General features: G+C 47.4%; 2 protein-coding genes across 14 annotated transcripts in view; one reads left to right on the top strand and one right to left on the bottom strand.

The window, feature by feature from the left end:
* On the top strand, nucleotides 1-11444 carry adamtsl7 (ADAMTS-like 7). 4 transcript variants are annotated; one of them, XM_081714290.1, is made up of 13 exons: nucleotides 1-258; nucleotides 2000-2183; nucleotides 2293-2468; nucleotides 2870-2972; nucleotides 3301-3390; nucleotides 3947-4076; nucleotides 4379-4592; nucleotides 4700-4873; nucleotides 5064-5237; nucleotides 5381-5560; nucleotides 5757-5901; nucleotides 6237-6363; nucleotides 11257-11444. In XM_081714290.1, the coding sequence occupies exons 1-13, from the start codon at nucleotides 109-111 to the stop codon at nucleotides 11270-11272; spliced, it is 1863 nt and encodes a 620-aa protein (XP_081570416.1). In that variant the 5' UTR covers nucleotides 1-108; the 3' UTR covers nucleotides 11273-11444. The 4 variants fall into 4 exon arrangements, with proteins under 4 accessions (XP_081570416.1, XP_035385681.1, XP_035385679.1 ...); XM_035529788.2 differs by having other exon boundaries at nucleotides 2-258; nucleotides 3298-3390; XM_035529786.2 differs by having other exon boundaries at nucleotides 3-258; nucleotides 3301-3438.
* kdm4c (lysine (K)-specific demethylase 4C) overlaps nucleotides 7864-24937 on the bottom strand; it is a 17677-nt gene continuing 603 nt past the window's right edge. The window contains exons 1-22 of one of the 10 annotated variants that reach the window (XM_081714286.1): nucleotides 24277-24308; nucleotides 23619-23787; nucleotides 23256-23431; nucleotides 22851-22965; nucleotides 21648-21841; nucleotides 21026-21075; nucleotides 20603-20706; nucleotides 19979-20116; nucleotides 19297-19490; nucleotides 18950-19143; nucleotides 17234-18831; nucleotides 15804-15918; nucleotides 15478-15659; nucleotides 15049-15244; nucleotides 14697-14773; nucleotides 14350-14405; nucleotides 13748-13856; nucleotides 11283-11471; nucleotides 10282-10452; nucleotides 9564-9683; nucleotides 8909-9097; nucleotides 7864-8597 (exon numbers count right to left, since the gene is read on the bottom strand). In XM_081714286.1, coding sequence (XP_081570412.1) covers nucleotides 8433-8597; nucleotides 8909-9097; nucleotides 9564-9683; nucleotides 10282-10452; nucleotides 11283-11471; nucleotides 13748-13856; nucleotides 14350-14405; nucleotides 14697-14773; nucleotides 15049-15244; nucleotides 15478-15659; nucleotides 15804-15918; nucleotides 17234-18831; nucleotides 18950-19143; nucleotides 19297-19490; nucleotides 19979-20116; nucleotides 20603-20706; nucleotides 21026-21075; nucleotides 21648-21841; nucleotides 22851-22965; nucleotides 23256-23431; nucleotides 23619-23762 — 4476 coding nt within the window. In that variant the 5' untranslated portion in view covers nucleotides 23763-23787; nucleotides 24277-24308 and the 3' untranslated portion in view covers nucleotides 7864-8432. Of the gene's footprint in view, nucleotides 8598-8908; nucleotides 9098-9563; nucleotides 9684-10281; nucleotides 10453-11282; nucleotides 11472-13747; nucleotides 13857-14349; nucleotides 14406-14696; nucleotides 14774-15048; nucleotides 15245-15477; nucleotides 15660-15803; nucleotides 15919-17233; nucleotides 18832-18949; nucleotides 19144-19296; nucleotides 19491-19978; nucleotides 20117-20550; nucleotides 20707-21025; nucleotides 21076-21647; nucleotides 21842-22170; nucleotides 22285-22570; nucleotides 22582-22850; nucleotides 22966-23255; nucleotides 23432-23618; nucleotides 23788-24276; nucleotides 24309-24937 lie in introns of those variants that run through there. The other 9 variants (XM_035529784.2, XM_035529781.2, XM_035529782.2 and 6 more) reach the window with 9 other exon arrangements.

Raw genomic sequence — 24937 nt, forward strand, 5'->3', positions numbered from 1 at the left:
CACTCACACACACACACACACACACACACACACACACACACACACACACACACACACACACACTCACACACAGCTCCTAGCTCATTTCCCTCCCCTCTCATTCTCCACATGGCTCGGTGGTGGGTGCAGCAGTTTTGGTGTCCCCGCTTTGGAAGGCATACCCAGCCTTTGCTCCACACTACCCTCCTGCTGTCCCTCCTCTGCCCGCCAGTGGAGCCTCTTCCCTGGGATGCAGACACCAGCAGCGGCCCCGGGCAGGTAAGCTCCTGGACCTCCACCCATTTGCTAGATGCAAAGACTGAAGACAGACGTTTGAGACTCCCATTGTTAAAGCTCAGATTTCCCCCTAATTAATGTTCTTTGTACTGGCCGTTTTGTTATGTGCACTGTGTATCCTGGATGTTGTGCAGGACCAGGGTGTAAATCAGGTTTATAGGGTAGGAAGATTTCTGCTTTTTACTTCAGTAACACTACTTTGTCATTTTAAATACTCAAGGAAAATAATATGTAAACAAGATTAAACGAATTGCAAAGTGGTGTGTTTGATATGTAGTGTGGAGTGGACCAGCAGGGGCGGGGGGGAGTGAAAATCTTTGAGTATGTTTTCCGTGAGTGTGTGTTCTGTATGTGCTCCATGAGTGTGTGTTCTGTGAGTGTGTTGATGAAGTTGCTAAGTGGTGTGTGCATCTGATTGCTGTAGTGCACTGTGTCACCACATTGTACGATAAAACATTTTCTTGTTGACACAATGACTGACTAGAGAAGAAAGATATTGCAAGACTCTGCAAGGAGGTAATGGAATGAGCCAGAAATAATTTGATTTGTGCGTGTATGTTTGTGTGTGTGTGTGTGTGTGTGTGAGAGAGAGAGAGAGAGAGAGAGAGAGAACTATCATTGTTTGCTTGGTTTTCAGAGTCAGTTTTTTTTAATATAAAACACTTTCTTACTGTCATGCTTATGAGTGTGTGAGGGGACGTCAGGGAGAAAACAAGGAGAATGTGTTTGTGTTTACTCGCTGTGGGCGTGTGTGTGTGTGTGTGTGACAGACACATAATGCTTTTATGTGCTTGAGAACCCTTCACCTCCAGCGTGTCTGGGTCTAAATGTGTGTCAACTTGCAATTCAAGACAGTCAAAATGCAGCTTCAGCTGTTTATATGCAGCTGTTTACAAACATGTCACATGGACGTTTAGGCATCACAACAGTGACATCTATGTCCAGGGGTTAGGTTTCTGTTTTAACTTGGTGAGTGCAGGTGTGTGTGTGTGTGTGTGTGTGTGTGTGTGTGTGTGTGTGTGTGTGTGTGTGTGTGTGTGTCCTACCTTGACTGCATGTTTTCCGCATCCTGTGCTGCTCTTAGAAGGATTTAGAAGGAATAAACCTACAGGTGAAAGAGCAGAGTTGTGGGAACTACTACAAGCATATCTCTCTCTCTCTCTCTCCCTCTCTCCCTCCCTCTCCACCCCCGCAGGATTCTTGTATTCTCTCTCTCAAAAAAAGAAGTTTGTTTGTTTTTTTTCGCTTTTCCAGTAAAGATGCTGAAGACAGATGCTGTCTTCGTCATTGAGACCGTTTCTTTGTTTCAATTATTTGTTTTCTACCGATAAGGCAGGAACCGCTGATGCATATTTGGAAAAACTAATCGCCCCAGAAGCGAATCAAGTACATCATCAAACACACACAGATGTGTCTGGTGGAGGCAGAAAGAAAACCTCCCAGATAAACGAAAAAAGCTCTCTTTGTCTCTCCCAGAGTTCGACTCGGCGCTGGGACAGAAGAAGAGAAAGTGGAACCAACTGTTTGACTGGCCGCCCAGCGCAGAAGCCAAACGCAATTAACGGCCTCTTAGCTGCCTCGTGCGGACTTGAATAATGCAGGGAAACACTGGCGCGCGCGGACACGCCCTCGTGGAAGCTCGTTAACCCGCGCGCGCCCGTGACAGCATGTCGGTGTCTTTCATTTTTAAATCCTTATTTCCTCACGCGCTCGTGTGACGCAGGAGTGTGCGCGACATCTGGAAGACGTGTGCGGCGTATGCGCGGGTGACGGGAGCTCGTGCGAGCTCGTTACCGGGACGCTGTATCATTCGGTCCTCCCGACTGGCTACTACAAACTCCTGGACATCCCGCGTGGAGCCCAGCGAATCAAAATCCAGGAGACCCAGAAGACCAGGAACTACCTGGGTAATTAAAGTGTCCTGCAACTTTACTGTCTGAGTTGTTAGCTTTTATTCTGAAGACTCTCTCTCTCTCTCTCTCTCTCTCTCTCTCTCTCTCTCTCTCTCTCTCTCAGCACTCAAGACTGATAGTGGCGAATCACTAATAAACGGTGCCTGGGTGATTGACAGGCCAGGGCGGCTCTTTGCTGCCGGGACTGTGCTGACATATAAACGACCTAATGAGATTCGCACCAAAGCCGGAGAGTCCATCACGGCTCCGGGACCGACCAATCAGGAGCTCCACCTCTATGTCAGGGATCCAATCATATCACTTTATTAATAGGACACATCACTCACTCTCTCTCTCTCTCTCTCTCTCTCTCGCTCTCTCTCTCTCTCTCTCTCTCTCTCTCTCTCTCTCTCTCTCTCTCTGTCTCTGTCACACACACACACATACACACACACACACACACACACATATATATATATACACACATACATACATACATACATACACACACACATACATCACTATGAAGATCTAGTATAGGAGGGTGTTTCCTTGCATTGCACTGTGGTGATTCAGTTCACTGAAAACCACCAAGGGGAAAGTCACTGAACAAAGCATGTCTTCAGTCAACATTTTTTGAGGTCTGGAATGTTTCTGGAATGTTCTCTGCAGTGTTCTCTCTCATGTTCTGACCTTTTCAGGTTATATATCAACAGCCTGGTATAAGTGTGTATTATGAATATGTTTTGCCCAAAGACAGTCCTGGCTATGAAACGTCTACCCTCTCAGGAATCCTGCCCCCGGGTATGTGAATAAAGACTCACAGTGCACTACCCGAGAGTATACTTTCCCTGAGTATGAGCATACACACACAGTATATTACACCAGAGTATATTACCACAGAGTATACTATATGTGCATATACACACAGACAATTGTAGTAATGTGTTTGCTGGGGTTTTCCACAGACATACATAGCGCTGAATATTAAATGATGATATTCCTACACCTAAAGTTAACATAAAATTAACATGAACATAAGTAACCAGTAGTGAGTTCTTGACTCTTAATTGTTGATAGAATGCTTTTCATCTCTCTCTCTCTCTCTCTCTCTCTCCTCCCTCCTCAGCAGAGAACCAAGGACTGGGAGATGATAGGATTGGGATCCATCCTAATCTGGTGCCCTCTGACCTGGTGACCCCCGATCCACTTTCACCCTACAGTTGGGTTGCCATGACAAATACACCATGCAGTGCTACCTGTGGGACAGGTAGCTTAGCAACCAAGATCTAAAGTTACTGTGTGTGTGTGTGTGTGTGTGAGAGAGAGAGAATTATTCTCAAACTTCCAAACGCACTGTTGTATTTGGGTGGTCTCTCGAATTAATCTGTCTCTTACATTAAAACTCTTGCATTCAATAAATTTGCTACACATAAAATCTGAAAATTTTGTAGAAATTCTCTGTGGGTAATGAAACATTCTCAAACTCAGTGTAGTTTAGTCTTCTAATAATTCTTCCTCTGAAACACAAACAAAGTACAGCATAAAGTTCATACAAAGACACACACCACACTCACATGCACACATCACTCATGGAGGTTTGCTGATCTTTCTCTCTCACACACACACACCACTCAAGAAAGTGTGATAATCTCCTCACACACACACACAGGTGTCACAGCAGCGTAATACATCCAGGGAGATAGACAGCTTCAATTATGTATTGCCCTTCTCCTTTCCGGTGTGTGTATGTGTGTGTGTGCGTGTGCGTGTGTTAGGCAGACGTCAGGTGCTGTTCAACTGTGTGGAGAGAGCCACTCAGACCACTGTGCCGGGAGACCTTTGTAACCACACCCCTCGCCCCGCCCCTCAAGAGCAGGACTGCCAATCACAGCTTTGCCCAGCATTGTGAGCACATCCCAGTTACCACTACAGTGATAACTTCGTAAAGTTCATAAATGATCAAAACTAAAGACTGAAGTATCTTAGGGTTCACACACAGAGCAAAGATGTTTGACAAAAAAACTACTACAGTGTAGAATCCAACTGAGCTGAAATGGACTAGTTGGTGGGAGGTGAGGAGCTGTGTGTGCCTGACGCTAGGGCCTGGTACTGTGTGTGTGTGTGTGTGTGTGTGTGTGTGTGTGTGTGTGTGTGTGTGTGTGTGTGTGTGTGTGTGTGTGTGTGTGTGTGTGTGTGTGTGTGTGTAGTTGGGATCTAGGTGAGTGGTCTGAGTGCAGTAAGACCTGCGGCGCCGGCATCCAGCGTCGACAGGTGCTTTGTCGCCAGACCCGCGGGCGTCACGGCAACAGCACGGTCACCATGGCAACGGCGCTTTGCGAGCACGCGGAGATGCCGGAGACGACGGCCCTGTGCCAGCTGAAGATCTGCAGTGAGTGGCAGATCCGCTCCGAGTGGACTCAGGTGTGTGTGCACGCGTGCCTGTGTGTGACATTTTCATTTCAATACTCTGTTAAGAAACTCTCTCTCTCTCCCCTTCTCCTCCTTGCTCCCCCTCTCCCCTCCCGCAGTGTCCGGTGCCGTGCGGGGTAGGGCAGCAGCGGAGGGAGGTGGTGTGTGTGGATGCTCTGGGGGATGTAGTCCCTGATGACGACTGCAACCTGCACCTCCGTCCAGCGCACCGACTCAACTGTGACATGGGGGCCTGCTCTCAAAGCTGGTTCTACTCTCCCTGGAGTGACAGGGTGTGCGTGTGTGTGTGTATATGTGTGTATATATATATATATATTATATATAAAAATGCATGGTTTAATGGAATGGTGTGTGTGTATACTGTATGTTGGTAGGTTCACACAGTGCTCTTTGGGGTTTATCGTCCATGGTTTAATGGAATGGTGTGTGTGTGTGTGTGTGTGCGCGCGCGTGTGCATGCAGTGCTCTGCAGATTGTGGGGATGGCGAGCGCAGCCGCTCAGTGGTGTGTTTGACCAATCAGACTGGTTCTCTCCCACTGGATGGCTGTGATGATGTCAAACCAGAGGCACTCATAACATGTAACTTGGGAGCCTGCACAGACAGGCTAGAGTGGTACACAGGGCTCTGGGGACAGGTGTGTGTACAAACACACAACACAACTGATTTCATGTATTGTGCTACTGTGGTCAACTGATCTACATCCTCACATACTACACTCAGTAATCTCACTCTTTCTGCTTCTTTGTGTGTGTGTGTGTGTGTGTGTGTTCTTCACAGTGCTCGTCAGAGTGTGGCAAGGGCAGACAGAGTCGGGGTGTGGTCTGTGTGCATCATATCAATGGCCAATTGGAAGTCACTTCTGATACAAACTGTTCCCATCAGCCCCGCCCCCCAGATTCCCAGTCATGTCACCTGAAGAGCTGTGGTCCACAGTGGTACACAACTGACTGGAGTTCAGTACGTCTCTCACTCTCTCTCACACACACACACACACACACAGAGTCCACAGTGGCAGACAACTGACTGGAGTTCAGTACATCATACACACATGTGCATATAGAGACACACACACACACTGGATACCCTGACAGAATGAATACTGCATGATTGTGTTACTGCTCTGACGAGAGCCCCCTCTCTCTCTCTCTGTTAGTGTTCCCATTCCTGTGGGGGCGGATATAGGGTTAGAGAGGTGCGTTGCCTGGGAGATGACCTGAGCCCAAGCTACGACTGTGACTTTGCTCTGACCCCTGCCAGACGAGAAGAGTGCAACACGCACATCTGCATTCCAGAGATGGGTAAAAAAAAAGAAGCACAGTTTCAGTTTCATTTTATTACACTCACTCATTTTATTACACTCATCCAGGCTGTTCCCTTTGTTCTCCCTCATCATGGTGTCAATTATTCTATATCCATCTGTCTGGGAGTCCAGGATGTTATGGTGTCTAATCTCTACCGAGGGTCCAGGATGTTATGGTGTCTAATCTCTAGCACGAGTCCAGGAATTTATCTTTATCGAAAGTCTAAGGCGTTGGTATTTAATCACTGTGATATTTAGTATTGATGAGGGTAAATTTGTAATTATTCCCCCCTTCTTTTCTTCTCCTCCTCGTCTTTCTCTCCTCTGCTGCAGACGGGTCCTGCAGGGACATGTATTTTAACTGTGAGCTTGTGCTGCGAGCCCAGCTGTGTGTGTACTCCTACTACCGCATGGCCTGCTGTGTCTCCTGCTCCCGCACCTCCCACGGTTACGCACGCAGGTGAGGAACGTCCACCCCCCCCCCCCCCCCCCCACTCCCGCTCAGGTGAGGAGCGTCTGCGCCTCTCCCCCGCACGCGTGCCGCAGCCTGGTTGCTGGGAGACGTTTGTCTTTCCCTCCGCGCCTCGCTGGCCACCCGTGAGGACACCACTGCCGCGTCTGCTGACTGACGGGACAGTTCACCACACCGTCGATCATTTTAAACAATAAACCAGGACAAACCTACCGCGCTCAGTGCCTTTGTTTCTCAAACAAATTCAAAGCAAAAGAGCAAAAAATTGCTCCACGCCATTGTCTGAACCCCAGTGGAGAATCTGCAACACAATCCTGGCTAACTGCCTCGCTGAGGAGACTGCCATGTGCACAGTTATGCAAAACAACTTAACTCCTTAGGACACACGGCTAGGGGTTGGCGGGAACAGTACAATAATAAAATGTGATTTGAGTTTACACTGGATTTGACAGGTTGCCCTTTTTAACCTGCTGAGGGCAGGCTGTCCAGCGATGGCTGTGGAGAAGTCGATTCTGCCCACTGCTCCCACCAAGTGCTTTAATGACCTTTGTATCTTATAGTTCTATTATTTACACCATACATTGTGTGAACATATTGTACAACATTTCTAAGTAGTCCTTTTTTATTGCGAGTAGCTCTCTCAGTGTACACTGTAGTGTAACTGTAGAGTTCCTGATGAGGAGCCTAAGCAGGCTCAGTGTACTTTAGTCCAGATGAATCTGTCCTGCTCTTAAAGGTTGTGCAGTAATCCTTATGAATTAAACGCATTCGAATCACTGACGCGGTAGACTGAGCACTACAGATTTACCACCGTCCCTTCACCTTGAAGGTGGAATGAGAGGCCAAACAGTTACATAAACTGTTCATTTAATTACCGGTGTTCACGAAATCCAGGACCGGATTTAGACGTGAGGTTCCGATTAGACTAACACGAATTAGTCCAGGCCCAGTGTCCATTACGCTCCAGCTCTGGGGCCGCTTCGCTTCGTTTACGTGTCAAGCGCGAGTGGTTACCGGAGCTCTGCTGCCCCCTTGTGGCCGGTGGTAGACAGTGACTGTCGAAGCCACTTAACCAAAGGACGTTTATAACTATTGTAAGAAACATTCAGTACAATATCCCTATTCCAGTATTATTTACAAAGTCGCTATATGAAAGCGCTTGAACGCACTGGCCAAGCGTTTAAAAAAAAAAGTGTTATAAATGTCGCTCTGGATAAGCGCGTCTGAAAATGCCGTAAATTAAATTGCTTTTTTCGGGAAGGTTAGCGATTAACCAAATAAACTATGGCGCTCACCAACCTAAACCGTACTCCACTAAGTTTTCGGTACACGCATTATGCACTTGAGCCTTGTTATGGTCACCTGCGGCGTATGCCGTTGTTACGAGATTATTTCCACAACAGCCGTTTCACTCTGTCGGTCAGGTTACAGCTACCGCTGCTGAACCAGAAACGCACAAAGCGCCACATGGAAACGACACACTTCCCATCGCAAACACACATAGTTTTTTATTTTCTTTACAGCTTTGAGCAACACTAAAAATAAGATCGGTTCCAAATAAATAAGATAAAAATAGGTCAAAAGGGTGCTAAATGTGCTTTGAAGGACATCAGTAGCAACATTTCTTAGGAACAGAATTAGCATTCTCATCTAAGCTTCGTGTTAATGGGATTAGTGATTGTGGATATGCACAAGACAGTTTACAAAACAGCCCGCAAGAGCAAGGAAAACAATTTCAAAGTTTTTAAACCTAAGGTGCAAAGAAGGAACAAACCAGCCCCAAAACCTTACCTCTTCTATAATAAACAAGGAAATGTCCACGTTCTCTTGATGTTTCAACATTCTTATGGGAGTCCCTGACTGTTTTGAATAATGAAGTCATTTTGGTCTTACCGACAGCATCTTCGAACAAATGGCAACCACAAAAATAAAATGTCCAGAGCTCAATACCGCACCCCTCCGTTTAGTGTTTTTCTCTACACAACAGTAAAAACGTGTCCGCCGCCTCCAGCCTGTTCCTGTCGCTCTCCCTGCGTCTCTCTGCTGCCCCCTGGCGCTCAGTTGCCGCTACTGCCGCGTGCTTCTGGCGGCCTGTTGCAGGCGCGAGGGCTCAGCTGGGCGACGTAGTCGTTCTGGAAGCGCGAGTTTGGCGTGCGCAGTCTCTTGCGCTCGCCTTGCGTGGTGAAGAAGGCATCCTGGAAACGCATGCTGGAGGCGGTGGACTACACACACACACACACACACACACACACACACACACACACACACACACACACACCGATATATGCGTATTTATCCAGACATGCACACACAGTAACAACCATTGAATTCATGCCCAAGCTTTTTTTTTTTTTTTTTTTAGATTGTTTCATCTAGAATTCTGATACCAGTTATTTAATCTGATAGTTTGCTCATGATCCTTTGAAAAACTGACTTATTTTAAGTCTCATAATCAGACACACACTGCTAAATGTTAATCAAGCTAATAATATCGCTCGCCTGTATACGGCCTACACAATTTTGATTTAGTTACCTCCAAGTCCTTTTTCATGTTTCTGTTACTTTTTCCATGTCCTGTAGTTTTCCTTGTTATATATGGGGAAAGACAATGCACTGACTGAGGACTCACAAGGCGACCTTTGACCTTTTTAGGCAGGTCCTCATCCAGTGTGTAAATGTCTTCTCTCTTTGCCAGCACCTGAGAGCCATCCTCAAACTCAACCTTTAAAAACACACACACAAACACCATCACAAGCAAGCAAAACACTGCTACAAACAAAACTGCTCCTGAATACTACAATATTTCCTGATTCTCTGAAGGTTCGGGAGTCGGGGAATACCAGAGTGAATAGTGTGGTGAGTTTCCTGCTATGGTGTGTGTGTGTGTGTGTGTTTGAGTGTGAGTGTGAGTGTGTGTGTGTGTGTGTACGCACACGCGTGTGTGTGTGTGTGTGTGTGTGTGTGTGTGTGGTGTGTGTGCGTGCGTGCTTGCAGCAGTAGCTCCCAATCCATCTTCCCAGGCCATGTTTTTGGTGTGTTCTAGTTTAGCATCACTGGTTGCTTGATTCAGGTGTGACTGGCACCGCGATAGAGGAAAACTGCCTGGAGTGTCCTGGAGACTGGACCGACTGCTCTAGCAAACTGCACTGTGTGTGTGTGTGTGTGTGTGTGTGTGTGTGTGTGTGTACCTGATACATATAAGTGGTGTTGGAGCCTAGGTACTTGGCCCCGTAGAACAGTCCATCGGGCCACTTGACCTGCACAGCTTCGCCCACCTCGGGGGGCCCTAGCTGGGCACAGTCTCTGCTCTGAGGGAGGAAGAGGAGGGAACTGAGAGGAAGACACACTCATACAGTCCTGAACAGGGAGCAACACTAATTTCATATGCAAATACAAATATGCACTGTATACCGTGATGACAAAGCTTTTTCTGATTTGCATATACAAAAAAAAAAAAAAAAATTTTGCTTAAAAACCCTTAAATCTGAACACAATCATCTGACGTAAGTTGTTAGCTGGTTAAACCTCTCTGTCAGAAGCATAGCTAGTCCATGAACCTGTCACCCTGTTGCTAAGATGCTGAAATGATGCGCCATGGAAACGGTGGGGTTTCTTCAGTAGTCAATACCTTTAATAAGAAACTAAATAATAAATTGCATACAGGAAACAGTAAGCAATCAATCAAATGAACCAATCTGGTCAAAACACTATGATTCAGTCACACTGACACTATAACACTCTCGTCATATGGCACACCACCATGGTGTCAAGCGGTGATGTTAACACACACTGTCTCACAGGCACACCACCATGGTGTCTGCGAAATGAACACATGCAGTCACTCGGACACACCATGTAGGCATCACGCGGTCTCATGACCTGGTGGACCCACGACGGCACACTCACCACAATGTCCTCGGGGAAGGTGTCGTTACTGAACGAGCCGTCATCGAACATGACCTCATAGAAGGTCCGCTCGGTTGCCCGGGTGACACGCGAGCTGTAGTAGCGCAGGTTCTTGTGTTTAGCAATCACCGTCTGACCCAGAGACAGCTCTGTTCGGCTCGCTTTCGATTTCTGAGGTAAAAGACAATACAAACACTTTTTTTAATGGGTTCCGGCGTGATTGGTGGTTTCGATGTGCTCCTTTTAAGGCCTGTTCATGTAATTGTCCAACACTAGGCCCTAAATATTCATCTTTGGTTGCTTCTTTGGTAAACACGTGTTTTGATGGAGAATGCCGTTTGTGTAAACAGGGAAATCAGTAAATATGAAGTCAAGACACTTAAAGAAAGATGATGCAAAATGAGTAAAACAGTAGAACTGAAACACACACACACACACACCTAGTTTCAAGTAAACCGTCATCAACTATAATCAAATACACAAATAAGTAACAAACAGAACAGTGCAACCCAGTGTGATGGAACACAGAGTAACACAGGAGACAGTTTACGCTGTCTTATTATTCATTACTGCATCAACTACTAACGGCACAAGCTGGCATCATCTGGCTGAGCCTCTAAACCACTGTAGCTCTAACCAATCACATCACTCGTCTCAGAGCTCAGGCAGGCCTGACCAATCACATTGGTGGAGCATCTTTTTCTTACAGAGCTCATACCCCAGAACAGAGAACATTAGGATTGCTTTAAACTCAGACTGAAAAAAGCACAGTTCAGTCTGGCTTACACATAGATAATTAACTTATTTAATATACTTAGCATTGTATAAACTTTAATGTTTTATCTTTCCTATCTGAAATACTTTTAGAGTCAGAAACTAATATGACAAATGTTAGTTGTTTTCAGCTATTTATTTATCATCATTATTAATATTATCATCAGTATAATTATTAAGGTGTTCTTCCATGACTGACAGGAATGGGATGCAGTGAGTATACTCACAGCACTGGAGCTTCGTGATTGGTGCCTGTGGCAGGTGATGAACACCACATATGGCCAATCGTCGGGCTCCATGGTGACGCCGGCCGCATGAGCACAGGTGACGTGGAAGGAGGTGGGGCAGCGACCACAAGAGCACTGGATACACGCCCCCGCCAGCTTCTTCATCCGGTTACGACAGTATATGCACTTCTGTAGAGAGAGATCACAGCTTACACACACTCATACCAGTATACGCACTTCTACAGAGAGAGATCACAGCTTACACACACTCATACCAGTATACGCACTTCTACAGAGAGAGATCACAGTTTACACACACTCATACCAGTATACGCACTTCTGTAGAGAGAGATCACAGCTTACACACACTCATACCAGTATACACACTTCTACAGAGAGAGATCACAGCTTACACACACACTCATACCAGTATACACACTTCTACAGAGAGAGATCACAGCTTACACACACACTCATACCAGTATACGCACTTCTGTAGAGAGAGATCACAGCTTACACACACTCATACCAGTATACGCACTTCTACAGAGTGAACACAGCTTACACACACTCATACCAGTATACGCACTTCTACAGAGTGAACACAGCTTACACACACTCATACCAGTATACGCACTTCTGTAGAGAGAGATCACAGCTTACACACACACTCATACCAGTATACGCACTTCTGTAGAGAGATCACAGCTTACACACACTCATACGAGTATACACACTTCTACAGAGTGAGATCACAGCTTACACACACACTCATACCAGTATACGCACTTCTGTAGAGAGAGATCACAGCTTACACACACTCATACCAGTATACGCACTTCTACAGAGAGAGATCACAGCTTACACACACTCATACCAGTATACACACTTCTGTAGAGAGAGATCACAGCTTACACACACACTCATACCAGTATACGCACTTCTACAGAGTGAACACAGCTTACACACACTCATACCAGTATACGCACTTCTGTAGAGATCACAGCTTACACACACACTCATACCAGTATACGCACATCTGTAGAGAGAGATCACAGCTTACACACACACTCATACCAGTATACGCACTTCTGTAGAGAGAGATCACAGCTTACACACACTCATACCAGTATACACACTTCTGTAGAGATCACAGCTTACACACACTCATACCAGTATACTCACTTCTACAGAGTGAACACAGCTTACACACACTCATACCAGTATACGCACTTCTGTAGAGATCACAGCTTACACACACTCATACCAGTATACGCACATCTGTAGAGAGAGATCACAGCTTACACACACACTCATACCAGTATACGCACTTCTGTAGAGAGAGATCACAGCTTACACACACTCATACCAGTATACGCACTTCTACAGAGAGAGATCACAGCTTACACACACTCATACCAGTATACGCACTTCTACAGAGAGAGATCACAGTTTACACACACTCATACCAGTATACGCACTTCTGTAGAGAGAGATCACAGCTTACACACACTCATACCAGTATACACACTTCTACAGAGAGAGATCACAGCTTACACACACACTTATACCAGTATACACACTTCTACAGAGAGAGATCACAGCTTACACACACACTTATACCAGTATACACACTTCTGTAGAGAGAGATCACAGCTTACACACACTCATACCAGTATACACACTTCTGTAGAGATCACAGCTTACACACACTCATACCAGTATACTCACTTCTACAGAGTGAACACAGCTTACACACACTCATACCAGTATACGCACTTCTGTAGAGATCACAGCTTACACACACTCATACCAGTATACGCACATCTGTAGAGAGAGATCACAGCTTACACACACACTCATACCAGTATACGCACTTCTGTAGAGAGAGATCACAGCTTACACACACTCATACCAGTATACGCACTTCTACAGAGTGAACACAGCTTACACACACTCATAACAGCCCTGCACAGGTGGCCACAGATATACAAATAAGCTATACAACAACACGAAGAAAAAGAAGGCCTTATTTATGTTAGCACTCAAAAAAGTTTGAATAAAGTGTTTTACTGTCTAGAAAGAACTTTAAATTAAACAAATACAAAAAAATTAAAGCAAAAGATAAAAAGATCAATTGTAAAAGAGAATCAAATAGAGCAGCTGTCAACATTTTGTGTGTGTGTATGTGTGTGTGTGTGTGTTATGAGCATGCAGACTGATCTCACACACATCAGTACTCTGGTGGTCTTGATAAATTGTGGTGTTTAATTGATTCAAGGTGTTTGTCCAGTTGTGTTTAATATACTGTATAACATATTACAAATGCTGTATGGAGCAATAAAAATCACAATAATATTTTTTTTCCATAACATGCAGCCCCAATTTACAGACAACTATCAATCATGTAAATACTTCATTATGTGTGCTTAGTATGTATGTGTTTTAGTGTGTGTGTAACGCACCAGTTTATATCTCTGAGCAGGAACAGCACTGATATCAATGGGACTCCTCTTCACTATGTCAGCGAACTTCACCTCAGGAATACCTACTGCACACATCACATGGGCCCACCTAGAACACAGTAATAACACTTAGAGCAGTACCAGCCAGTCACCTCTGTAACACAGTAATAACACTTATAGCAGTACCAGCCAGTCACCTCTGTAACACAGTAATAACACTTATAGCAGTACCAGCCAGTCACCTCTGTAACACAGTAATAACACTTATAGCACTACCAGCCAGTCACCTCTGTAACACAGTAATAATTATAGCAGTAACTCATTCTCCATAACACAGTAACTCTTAACTCACTTAACTGTGACAGCAGCAAAATTTGGCACCAATATTGATAGCATCAAGTCAACAATAATATGGACATAACAGTAAAAGTGTATCAAAATGACAGAGCAAATATATGTAACTTTCTCAAATTAGAATACAAATGACCTAAGCTTGTGTGTCAGCCCTGTGATGGGGTGTATGTGCAGGGTGTATGTGCAGGGTGTATGTAAATGAGTTGTGATTATGTAATAGAAAAGAAAAATGGAAGATGAGTCTTCACCTGTTGTCTGTTGTTCTTTTTAATGCACCTCCTCTCAGGTTACATAAACAGCATTCCTGTTACACACGCACGCGCGCATGCACGCACACACACACAAATCAACATATAAAACAGCATTTTTGACTGCAGATCAACTGCTGAAGGAGTTTATCAGCATTAACTGAATCTATCTATCTATCTATCTATCTATCTATCTATCTATATATATATATATATATATAAATAAAGAAAATCAACCATTACCATACTAATAAAACTCGAACGCCATCATTTTATAAATGAACTTAAATTAATGGCTGATTGGCTGTCTGGCTGGGTGGGTGGTGGTTGGCTGATTGATTACATACAGCTGTGAGGTCCCAAGATGAACAGCGATCACATGTCCACTCCTGTCTTACATCATGGGCAGCGACACCATAGCAACCTGGAGAGTGTGTTTAAACAAAAAAAAAAAAAAAAAAGAAGAAGAGAGAGGGTGTGAGAGTTTTAATGTGCAGCAGATGCATTCCTACTGTTGTATGATCGCTATTCCGCCTTCAAGAATGAGCTGCACCTTTTACGGACCTGCTGACTACAGCTGCTCACTGCACAGTTTCAGGGCACTTACTCAGTGTGTGTACATACACTCCATAGTGGTGGGTGGGATTTAAATCAGTGGGTGTGGTTCACCACTATAGGTGGGGGTGCTGGGCTACATACTGGCATGGACCTGCACGCAGCACCGCGTGCAGGCTACGAGGGGGCTGGAGCCGTCTTCCTCCAGGAGCGTGTTCGGAGGACACGACCCTTCGCGGTACGCAAAGCAGATCTCGGGGATCAGCGGCCGCGACCTCGCTCCCGGCTCACTGGGGCTCGCTGCCGTCTCCACCTTGCTCTTGTCTGACCTGTCGTCAGGCTGCGAAAGATGGAGGGACATGAGGAGGAGGAAGGAGGGAGGAAGATTCTCTTTTCATTTTAAACAGTAAAATTCACTTGGATTTGAGCATAATCATTCAAACAGTGTAAACCATTTAGTCTGACAGATCTGCAAGTGATGAACCAAAACCCAACAGCTGCACAGCGACTGTTGGTACTCCAGGTCACCCTAGCGGTACAGACGGTGCGTGTAGTGTTGTGTAGTTGTGTTACCTGATAGTAAGGCAGGAAGAGGGTGCAGACAGCGCAGCGCGGCGGCGTTTTAGCCGCCAGGCTGTTGTACTCTCTTTCGGAGGGGAGGTGGGCTTTTCTGTTCTGCCACAGGTTAACCAGAGGCCTGGCCCACACCTCTGCTTCACACTGCTCCCCCTCGGATACACACTCCTCTGTGGGCTCTGATACACACACACACACAGTTAATTGCACACGAGGACTACTGGAAGTCTATATGTGGTACTAAAAGGCAGGTAGGCCAATGGATCACAGCAACAGTGTGTTTGATGGATGTGTCTCCTGTATGGTGCAATCCCTGAACTTGCCATCGTCGCTGGTGGTCTGCTGCTTTACGGCGCTTGGCACAGCCCTCGCGGTTGGCTTCCTCAGGGGGTGGCGCCAACTCTTAGCAGTCCGTCTCTTCATCAGGGGCATGGGGTGCTGGAAAAAAGAAGAGAGAGAGAGAGAGAGAGAGAGAGAGGGAGAGCAAGAGAGAGAGAGAGAGAGAGAGAGAGAGAGAGAGAGAGAGAGAGAGAGGGAGAGAGAGAGAAGGGGGGGGACAGAACAAGACAGACTCATGGGGCTTAGTATTCAATCATGGTGCAAGATGTGTGTGTGTGTGTGTGTGTGTGTGTGTGTGTGGTGTGACTGGGTTAAATGCTCACAGTGCGGATTCTCCTGTGTGTGTGTGTGTGTGTGTGTGTGTGTGTGTGGTGTGACTGGGTTAAATGCTCACAGTGCGGATTCTCCTGTGTGTGTGTGTGTGTGTGTGTGTGTGTGTGTGTGTGGTGTGACTGGGTTAAACGCTCACAGTGCGGATTCTCCTGTGTGTGTGTGTGTGTGTGTGTGTGTGTGTGTGTGTGTGGTGTGACTGGGTTAAACGCTCACAGTGCGGATTCTCCTGTGTGTGTGTGTGTGTGTGTGTGTGTGTGTGTGTGGTGTGACTGGGTTAAACGCTCACAGTGCGGATTCTCCTGTGTGTGTGTGTGTGTGTGTGTGTGTGTGTGTGTGTGTGTGTGTGTGGTGTGACTGGGTTAAACGCTCACAGTGCGGATTCTCCTGTGTGTGTGTGTGTGTGGTGTGACTAGGTTAAACGCTCACAGTGCGGACTCTCCTGTGTGTGTGTGTGTGTGGTGTGACTGGGTTAAACGCTCACAGTGCGGACTCTCCTGTGTGTGTGTGTGTGTGTGTGTGTGTGTGTGTGTGTGTGTGTGGTGTGACTGGGTTAAACGCTCACAGTGCGGACTCTCCTGTGTGTGTGTGTGTGTGGTGTGACTGGGTTAAACGCTCACAGTGCGGACTCTCCTGTGTGTGTGTGTGTGTGTGTGTGTGTGGTGTGACTGGGTTAAACGCTCACAGTGCGGACTCTCCTGTGTGTGTGTGTGTGTGGTGTGACTGGGTTAAACGCTCACAGTGCAGACTCTCCTGTGTGTGTGTGTGTGTGTGTGTGTGTGTGTGTGTGTGTGTGTGTATGTGGTGTGACTGGGTTAAACGCTCACAGTGCGGATTCTCCTGTGTGTGTATGTGTGTGTGTGTGTGTGTGTGTGTGTGTGTGTGTGTGTGTGTGGTGTGACTGGGTTAAACGCTCACAGTGCGGACTCTCCTGTGTGTGTGTGTGTGTGTGTGTGTGTGTGTGTGTGTGTGTGTGGTGTGACTGGGTTAAACGCTCACAGTGCGGATTCTCCTGTGTGTGTGTGTGTGTGTGTGTGTGTGTGTGTGTGTGTGTGTGTGTGGTGTGACTGGGTTAAACGCTCACAGTGCGGACTTCTCCCGGTTCCAGGCCTGAAGCCTCACCCTCCGCCTCGCTTATGCCGCTCTCCTCGCTGGACTCGCTGCTGCTCCCTCCAGTCCCACGCGAATCCGAATCGCGCTCTGAGCCTTCGCGGGGGGACCTCACGCCCGTGTAACGCCCTTCCCGGCCTTCGACCTCTGACCTCTGAGGCTTCTGCAAGCGGAAATCCCGGCGCGGAGCTCCTCCCTCCAGGGCCTGGAGGTCTAGAGGGAGCTCTGCCGTTGCCTCGGCCCCAGCAGGGTGCCCCGGGTTGGGTTCCAGGTTCGCCCAGGTCAGGGCCCTCTCCGGAGAGTCTGGAGGGTCGGGAGATTTGACGCGCTGGCAGCGAGGCTCCGTCCACATCCCGTAGGGCAGTGCGCCGCGGGCATAGCCTGCCAGCGTATCCCCGGTTTTGTCTGAGTCCATCGCCGGCTCGGACTGCAGGCTCTCGATCAGCACCACAGGACTCTGGGAGTTGAGGTTCTTCCAGATGGAGGAGGAGAAAGGTCTGGGGTCCTCGAAGAGGCTGGAGGGAGCGAGAGGGGTGGGTTCGCCAGAGGTCCCTCCCTCTGCGTGTCGGGGCACTGAAACACGCGGGAGGGTCCGACCACGCGGCACAGCAGCGGGACCGCTGCTCGCGCTCCCAGCCGGATTTGCGGACGCGGGCGTCGGCGTGCCTTTGAGTGGAGCAGCGGGGGCATGAGCAGGAGAGAGCCCGCCTTCACCTCCTTCCTGTTTGGCTTTCAGTTGCCATGGTGCCAACAAGCTAGCGGCTGGCTGCTTAGCATCCGTGTTGGAGAGGAGCGTGTGGCTACAGTCTGCTTGGAACGGGTCGGCTCCCCGATCGGGAGAGCGCGTCCCGCTGACACCTGCTAGGACGGGAGGCGAGCAGAATTTTTCTGTCAGCAGGTCATGGCTAGTCTCCACCGCGAGGGTCAGCGAGGGCATCTCAGATGCAAGATTTATGGAGTCACACTCTTCTTCTCCATCTGGAACCTCTGGGGTGAGGAAAGGCATGTCGGAGGGACCCGCCAGGTGCACGGTTCTGGGACGTTCTTCCGTGGTTTCCGTGGCCACCGCGGAACAGCAAGGCGCATCATCTGAAACCGAAGGTTTTTCTTGGTAAAGTGCGTCAAATGCAGGACCCTGGAGCTCAGGAGCTAGGTCCATCACGCTGCTCCCGAGTGACTTACACTCACACGCAGCCGTGTGAGGAGGCTGACATGGTTTGGCGGTGAAGAGCCTTTCAGAGATTGATTCACTATTTGAGAATTTGGCAATAATCGAACTTTCAGCAGTTCTGTCTGAGTCCACAGTCTCCTCCGAACCAGAGTCCAGAATGTTCTGCATGGAGGCAGGAGGATCTCGGACTCCCGAGGCTTCGTTTGGAGGTTCCTGGCCTTCGGCTTCCGCTGCAGGCTCCTGAGAGGTCGCACGGTCACGCTGGGCCAATCCTGTGCGTCGGGAATCAGGGAGCAGGGCTCGGGTTGGGTCTATGTTACATTTAGAAGAGTGGGCCAACAAATCATTCTCCACACGCGTTACCTTGACCACACAAATTTGTCGGCATGGACCAGCAAGGCCTGAGAAACAAAAAGTGAGTTAGATGCATTAATATAGTATTAATTATGACTTCCTACATAGACATAATGAAAACAAATAATTAGCAAATTTCAGGAGTAAAGTCATTTTTTCTATAACCTGACAGATGCAATGCATCGTTGGATTTGGGGTCATTTTTCAGCTGGTCAGCCTCTTTCTCTTCCAGGCTTTTACGCGCGGACCCCACCCTTGCACTGGCGCGCCGGTACCCCTCTGATGACGCGGCCGCCATGGCGACTGGCTCCTGCACGGTCTTCAGGCGCTTGGATCGCGTGGAAGTGTGACGGACGCTGCTGAGGGGAAAAAGGAGAGCAGGGTCCAATGTGCACACTCTGAGTCCCGCGCTACGGTACTGACAGAATCAGCCAGAACTGGGGGTTTTGACGATCGTGGGAATTTTCAGAGCGAGAAAGGGAATGCGGAACGGGAATGCGGAGTGCTCGCACCTCCTGGTGGAAGGGCTAACCCTCCGGCTACTCTGTAGCCAGGCCTGGAGCTCGGGCGTGGTGCTGGGCGTGGCCAGAGTGTGGTCCAGGAGGCAGGCATCCTTGCCCTGAATCCAGGCCTGGTAGCGGTCCGGCTGGAAGCGCCTCACGAAGGGATCCATGGAGATCTTCACCATGTCCTTGCTGCAGGAGCACTGCGCACAACCAGAGACAAGGGTTCAGGGAAGGTGGCGTGGGGCTTTCTGGAGCTGCTCCCTGGGGTGGGAGGTCACGACTCCTGCTAGAGTACATGCGCTTCATCTGACGCATTATTGGATGTTTAGCTAATGAGGGGTGTAAGGAGAGGTGAAGGATGAATTTATAAAGAACTAGATGGTTCTAGAACTGAAACGCCCCTTGGTTTGGCTAAGTTTCGGTTCAATTTAAACTTCATTAGAAAGTAGTTAAAATTACTAGCATTAATATTATTAAAATGCCACTTATGAAAAAACACACACACACACACACACACACACACACACACACACACACAGAGAGAGAGTAGTGTTTTCTAGCACAGTCAGAAACAGAATCAATGACTGGTCAGGGAATCTGAAATGAGCCATTAACAAGCATTCCTATTGGCTCTATCAAGTCCCTGTTAATTCCAAGTGGCTCGACGTTCGCTGCCTGCCGCAGGTACCTGAGTGGCGATCTTTCCGTAGTCGATCCAGCGTATGCTGGCGAAGTTTGTGGACTCGGCACAGTTGAAGCCGTGGTTAAAGCCCGCGTGATAGCTGTACGGAAACGTGATCATGAACTCTCCTGCCTCCTGCGTTATCTGAGCACACACACACACACACACAGCAAATCGCTATGCCTCATAACACATAATTAGCCCTGGGTGAGTATATGTAACAGACTGAACAAAATGACCAACTATGCCTAAGAAAATAGATGACATACTTCAAAAGAATTATGACTGACAGCAAGAGTCCAAACACACCCGTTTAGACGTCATACAAGAGCAGTCGATCTTTGTGACCAGGACCTAAAACATTGGCAACCACTGCTATGAAAAAGTGTGCAGTTAAAACTGGCCGATGGTCATTACCGACACATGGTGCCATTCTGTAACCTCCCCCTCGACAGGCTGCACAAAAAGGATGCACAGAGCAGCCTGGCGCCAGGATGCTGGCGCCATGACGCTTTTCACGCTGCCCCCGCTGCGTCCAGTCCACCTGTCCCAGTGACTCGGGTGCTTCATGGGAGAGTGCCGAAGCATGGGAGTGGCTCCTCCATGGTGGGGGGGGGCGTTGGGGCCTACCTTATCAAAGGGGATGCCATACTTCTTCAGCACGGAGGGTGATATGAGCGTCATCTTGTGCCTGAGGAAAGCGTCGCAGCTCTTAAAGCTGTTGGGGAAGAATCCTGAGAAACCAAAGGCCAGGTCTGATTATACGTCTGAATACAGGTCTAATTATACGTCCGATTACAAGTCTGATGACGGGAGCTGCTCTTTACAGCCAGTGTCTACTGACATACAGGTCTGATACTGTTGATATCCTCTGACCGCTAGCTGACAGACTCGAACATTTCATGCTCATCACTACACTTGTGTCTGCAGCATGTGAGGAACTGGATATTAGTTACCAATCTTACAGTGTTTGAGACGAATGTGTGATGGAACCAGGGAACATTTGGACTCCTTGCGGTCACGTTGTGTTCCTAAAGGGGAGTAACAGCTTACCTACAGCCAGTCTCTCCAGTCTTTTCCCATGTTCTGGAGGAATGGCATACCTGAGAAATTCAAAGCAACACGTCCCCGTTCAGAACCACTGATAAGTCGATCACAACAATGCACAGGTTGTTGTGAAGTTAAATGACGTCCCTGGTATTTGCCTTTTGGCTACGGAATAAAGATGTCACCCATACTGACCTATCTGGACAAATAAAGGAGAATAACAATGTCCGTGTCCGGCATGGAAGGTGTTCACGTAGACTAAATGACATTTACTAAGTGAGCAGCTGATCCACCAACGTGTCCCACGGTTGTACCATAGAGAACTTACTAAACACACTCCCATCAGAAATTCATGGTTGCCACAGTGAACATAAGAAAGACCAACTGTCATTCAAGCATCTCAGAATATGAATATTTATCCAGGATCAAATGACTCCCCATACTGGATGCAAAGGTTGGCCCCAGATTAGAACCCTTAGCCAGATGAGCTTTAACACGAGGGATGGGTGTGGCCAGGACACTGGGGGGCATGGCCAGGAAACGGATGGCAGGATGGGGGTGTGGCCAGCACACCCATCCTTCCATGGGCTTGGCCAGGGCACAGAGGGGATGGGAGCAGGTGGCGTACCAGGACTTGGGCTCTCCGAAGTGCAGGTAGTTGATGCTGTAAAGGTCCATGTCCTCAGTGTGCCATGGGAAGCTGGTCTTCCACATGCCGAAGTAGAGGTAAGGTGTGTTCACGCCCTGGATGGACACACCACAGTCCTCTACGATCACATCCAGGATGGAGTTCAGGTGACCGATGTTCCACTCATCCACATCCTTCCGTTGGGACACACACACACACACACACACGCACACGCGCACGCGCGCACACGCGCACGCGCACACATGCGCACGCGCACACACACACACAATAACACTGATGACACCAATGTTTATTTATGTAAAGGCTCCAAATCCCAACACTGCCATCAAATAATACAAAAATCACAGGCACCTCACATGATATCTACACCAACAGTTGGTGTAAGACAGAAAACCTGGTCATACATCAAGATGAACAATCCCAATTGATAGTGTGCATTTAATTCCCTTCATAGACTTTTCCTGACTCTGTTCAGTCTTCTGGGCACCGGGTATCCCCTCACCTCATCATAGAGTGTTCTGAGCACCACGGTGACCCCTCACCTCATCATAGAGTGTTCTGAGCACCACGGTGACCCCTCACCTCATCATAGAGTGTTCTGAGCACCACGGTGACCCCTCACCTACTCATAGAGTGTTCTGAGCACCACGGTGACCCCTCACCTCATCATAGAGTGTTCTGAGCACCACGGTGACCCCTCACCTACTCATAGAGTGTTCTGAGCACCACGGTGACCCCTCACCTCATCATAGAGTGTTCTGAGCACCACGGTGACCCCTCACCTCATCATAGAGTGTTCTGAGCACCACGGTGACCCCTCACCTCATCATAGAGTGTTCTGAGCACCACGGTGACCCCTCACCTCATCATAGAGTGTTCTGAGCACCACGGTGACCCCTCACCTCATCATAGAGAGTTCTGAGCACCACGGTGACCCCTCACCTCATCATAGAGAGTTCTGAGCACCACGGTGACCCCTCACCTCATCATAGAGTGTTCTGAGCACCACGGTGACCCCTCACCTACTCATAGAGTGTTCTGAGCACCACGGTGACCCCTCACCTACTCATAGAGTGTTCTGAGCACCACGGTGACCCCTCACCTCATCATAGAGTGTTCTGAGCACCACGGTGACCCCTCACCTCATCATAGAGTGTTCTGAGCACCACGGTGACCCCTCACCTCATCATAGAGAGTGCCGCTCACGTCTGCGCCATATATGGGCGGCACAAAAGTCAGATTCCTCCAGTACTTCCTTTCCAGGTCCTCGTAATTCAGGTAGCGTGGCGTGCAATACCTGCACAGGTAAATCAAAGGACGATATGCACTTGAGGAGAAGAAGAAAGAATATAAGTGGCAGTCCATTATGTTAAAAAAGTGAAATTCCTGTGGAACATCTCCACCAAAACAACAGCAACTACAACCGCCATTAAATGTAAATTAGGAAACAAGACGCATCACATATTAAAATGACTAGAAACACTGTAAATATAAATGACTTGTTAACGTCCCTAACAGAGAATTCATGTAAATAGCCTGTAAAACAATGACAGGTACAGTGTGTCTGTGTCTGTCTCGCTCTCTTACTTGTCGCTGTTGGCCAGCCTGCGAAATTCCTGCACGCTGAGAGCCTTCCTCTGGATGTTGTACTGAGTAAAGAGCCCTGATTGGCCAGCCACCATCTGCTGAATTGGGGCCTGGATCACGAGGTCATCGATGTCGTCATAGCTACGCCTCGGCTTCCAGCCCTTGGGCGGAATCACCTGCGAGGAGACAGACAGAGAAACTGATTAAAAAGCAGAGTGGCAAGAACGTCTGTGCTCTTGACAGGCATCCAAACTATAAAACCTTTCCATTACCTTTGAGTTACTTTAGCCCACACACGTCAGGCAGCCCCTCCCCTCACACATCTTAGCTAGCCCAGCACAGTAGCCCCTCCCACTCACGCACCTTGGCCAGCCCAGCACGGTGAGCTCCGCGGGACTCCATGTGCACCAGGTACTGGTTGAAGTCCCGGAACTCCTCCATGGTGGGTCGGAAGGTCATGATCTTGCAGGCGGGGTTCACGGAGGAGTTCGCCCCAGCACCCGCCATCCTGCGGTTCTTGGTACAGCACCACCTACAGGACATAGAGGGCAAGAATAAACCAATAGAAAACTGGAATGACATTTCAGCAGACTTCAAGAAGCTGCTGGCATATGTTATGATCACATCTCACATGGGGCATGCTAGGATTAAAATGCTATTAATTAAAAATAACTGGGTGAATGTCTTCCTTACACTTGGCAAGTTTTTTCAGTGCAGCACTTATGTTACAGAATAGCAATTCAGCATGCTTTACACAGACATAGAGGAATAAAGTTCATTTAAATAAAAAGGTGTATATATATATATATATATATATATATATATATATATATATATATATATATATATATATATATATATAAATAAAAGTTGAATAAAAATAAATACAATTTAAGAAAAGTTGTAAAGTATATAAAATCAGTGAAACCGAGCTCAAACAGGTTTTTAGTTCACGGTCTGGGTACTTTAGAGATTAGAAATGCAAAGAAGCTACATGCTGCTTTTCCGTGCACATGTGGACCTTGTACTTGGTCAACCGATGAACTCCTAGAGATCCAAGATGCCTGCAAGGATTGTAGTGTTTGAGCATATCAGACAGATACACTGGCCCTGAACCATCTAGTGATTTATAAGTGGAGCTATTTGAGAATAAGGGTGATGTGTTCAGTTCTTTTGGCTCCAAGAACTTTGGCAGCTGCATTTTGAATTAACAGAATTTGTCTGACCATCTTTTTAAGAAGACCAGTAAAGAGACTGTTTATAATAAAAAATAATCAATGCTGCTGGAAACAAAGGCATGGATGAGTCTCTCAAGGTCTTGTTTTAAAAAGAATTCTCCCATTTTTAAAAAGAATTTTTGAGAAGCTAGCATGCATGTCAAAGCAGTTACTGCTAAAACTGAGACCAGAGTGCATTACAACACCTAGGTTGCAAACAAGGTATTTTTATTACTACTGCTCTCTGAGGTCAGTTCAAATCAGAATATTACATAGTTAATTTTAACGTCATTTATTGTATATCTACACTGCAAGATATATGGTAAATTACAAGACAGAAAGTAAAAAGCTGGCTTATTCTAAAACAAAAAAGGTCTCATCGTGCATACATCTCCATAATAGGATATCTATATTTTTAATTTTTCGGCCATGAGCGGAGAGAGGTAATTAATGGACAACAATTTC

Source organism: Electrophorus electricus, chromosome 5 (genome assembly GCF_041902795.1).
Source record: "Electrophorus electricus isolate QZ-2024a chromosome 5, ASM4190279v1, whole genome shotgun sequence".
Classification (NCBI taxonomy): domain Eukaryota; kingdom Metazoa; phylum Chordata; class Actinopteri; order Gymnotiformes; family Gymnotidae; genus Electrophorus; species Electrophorus electricus.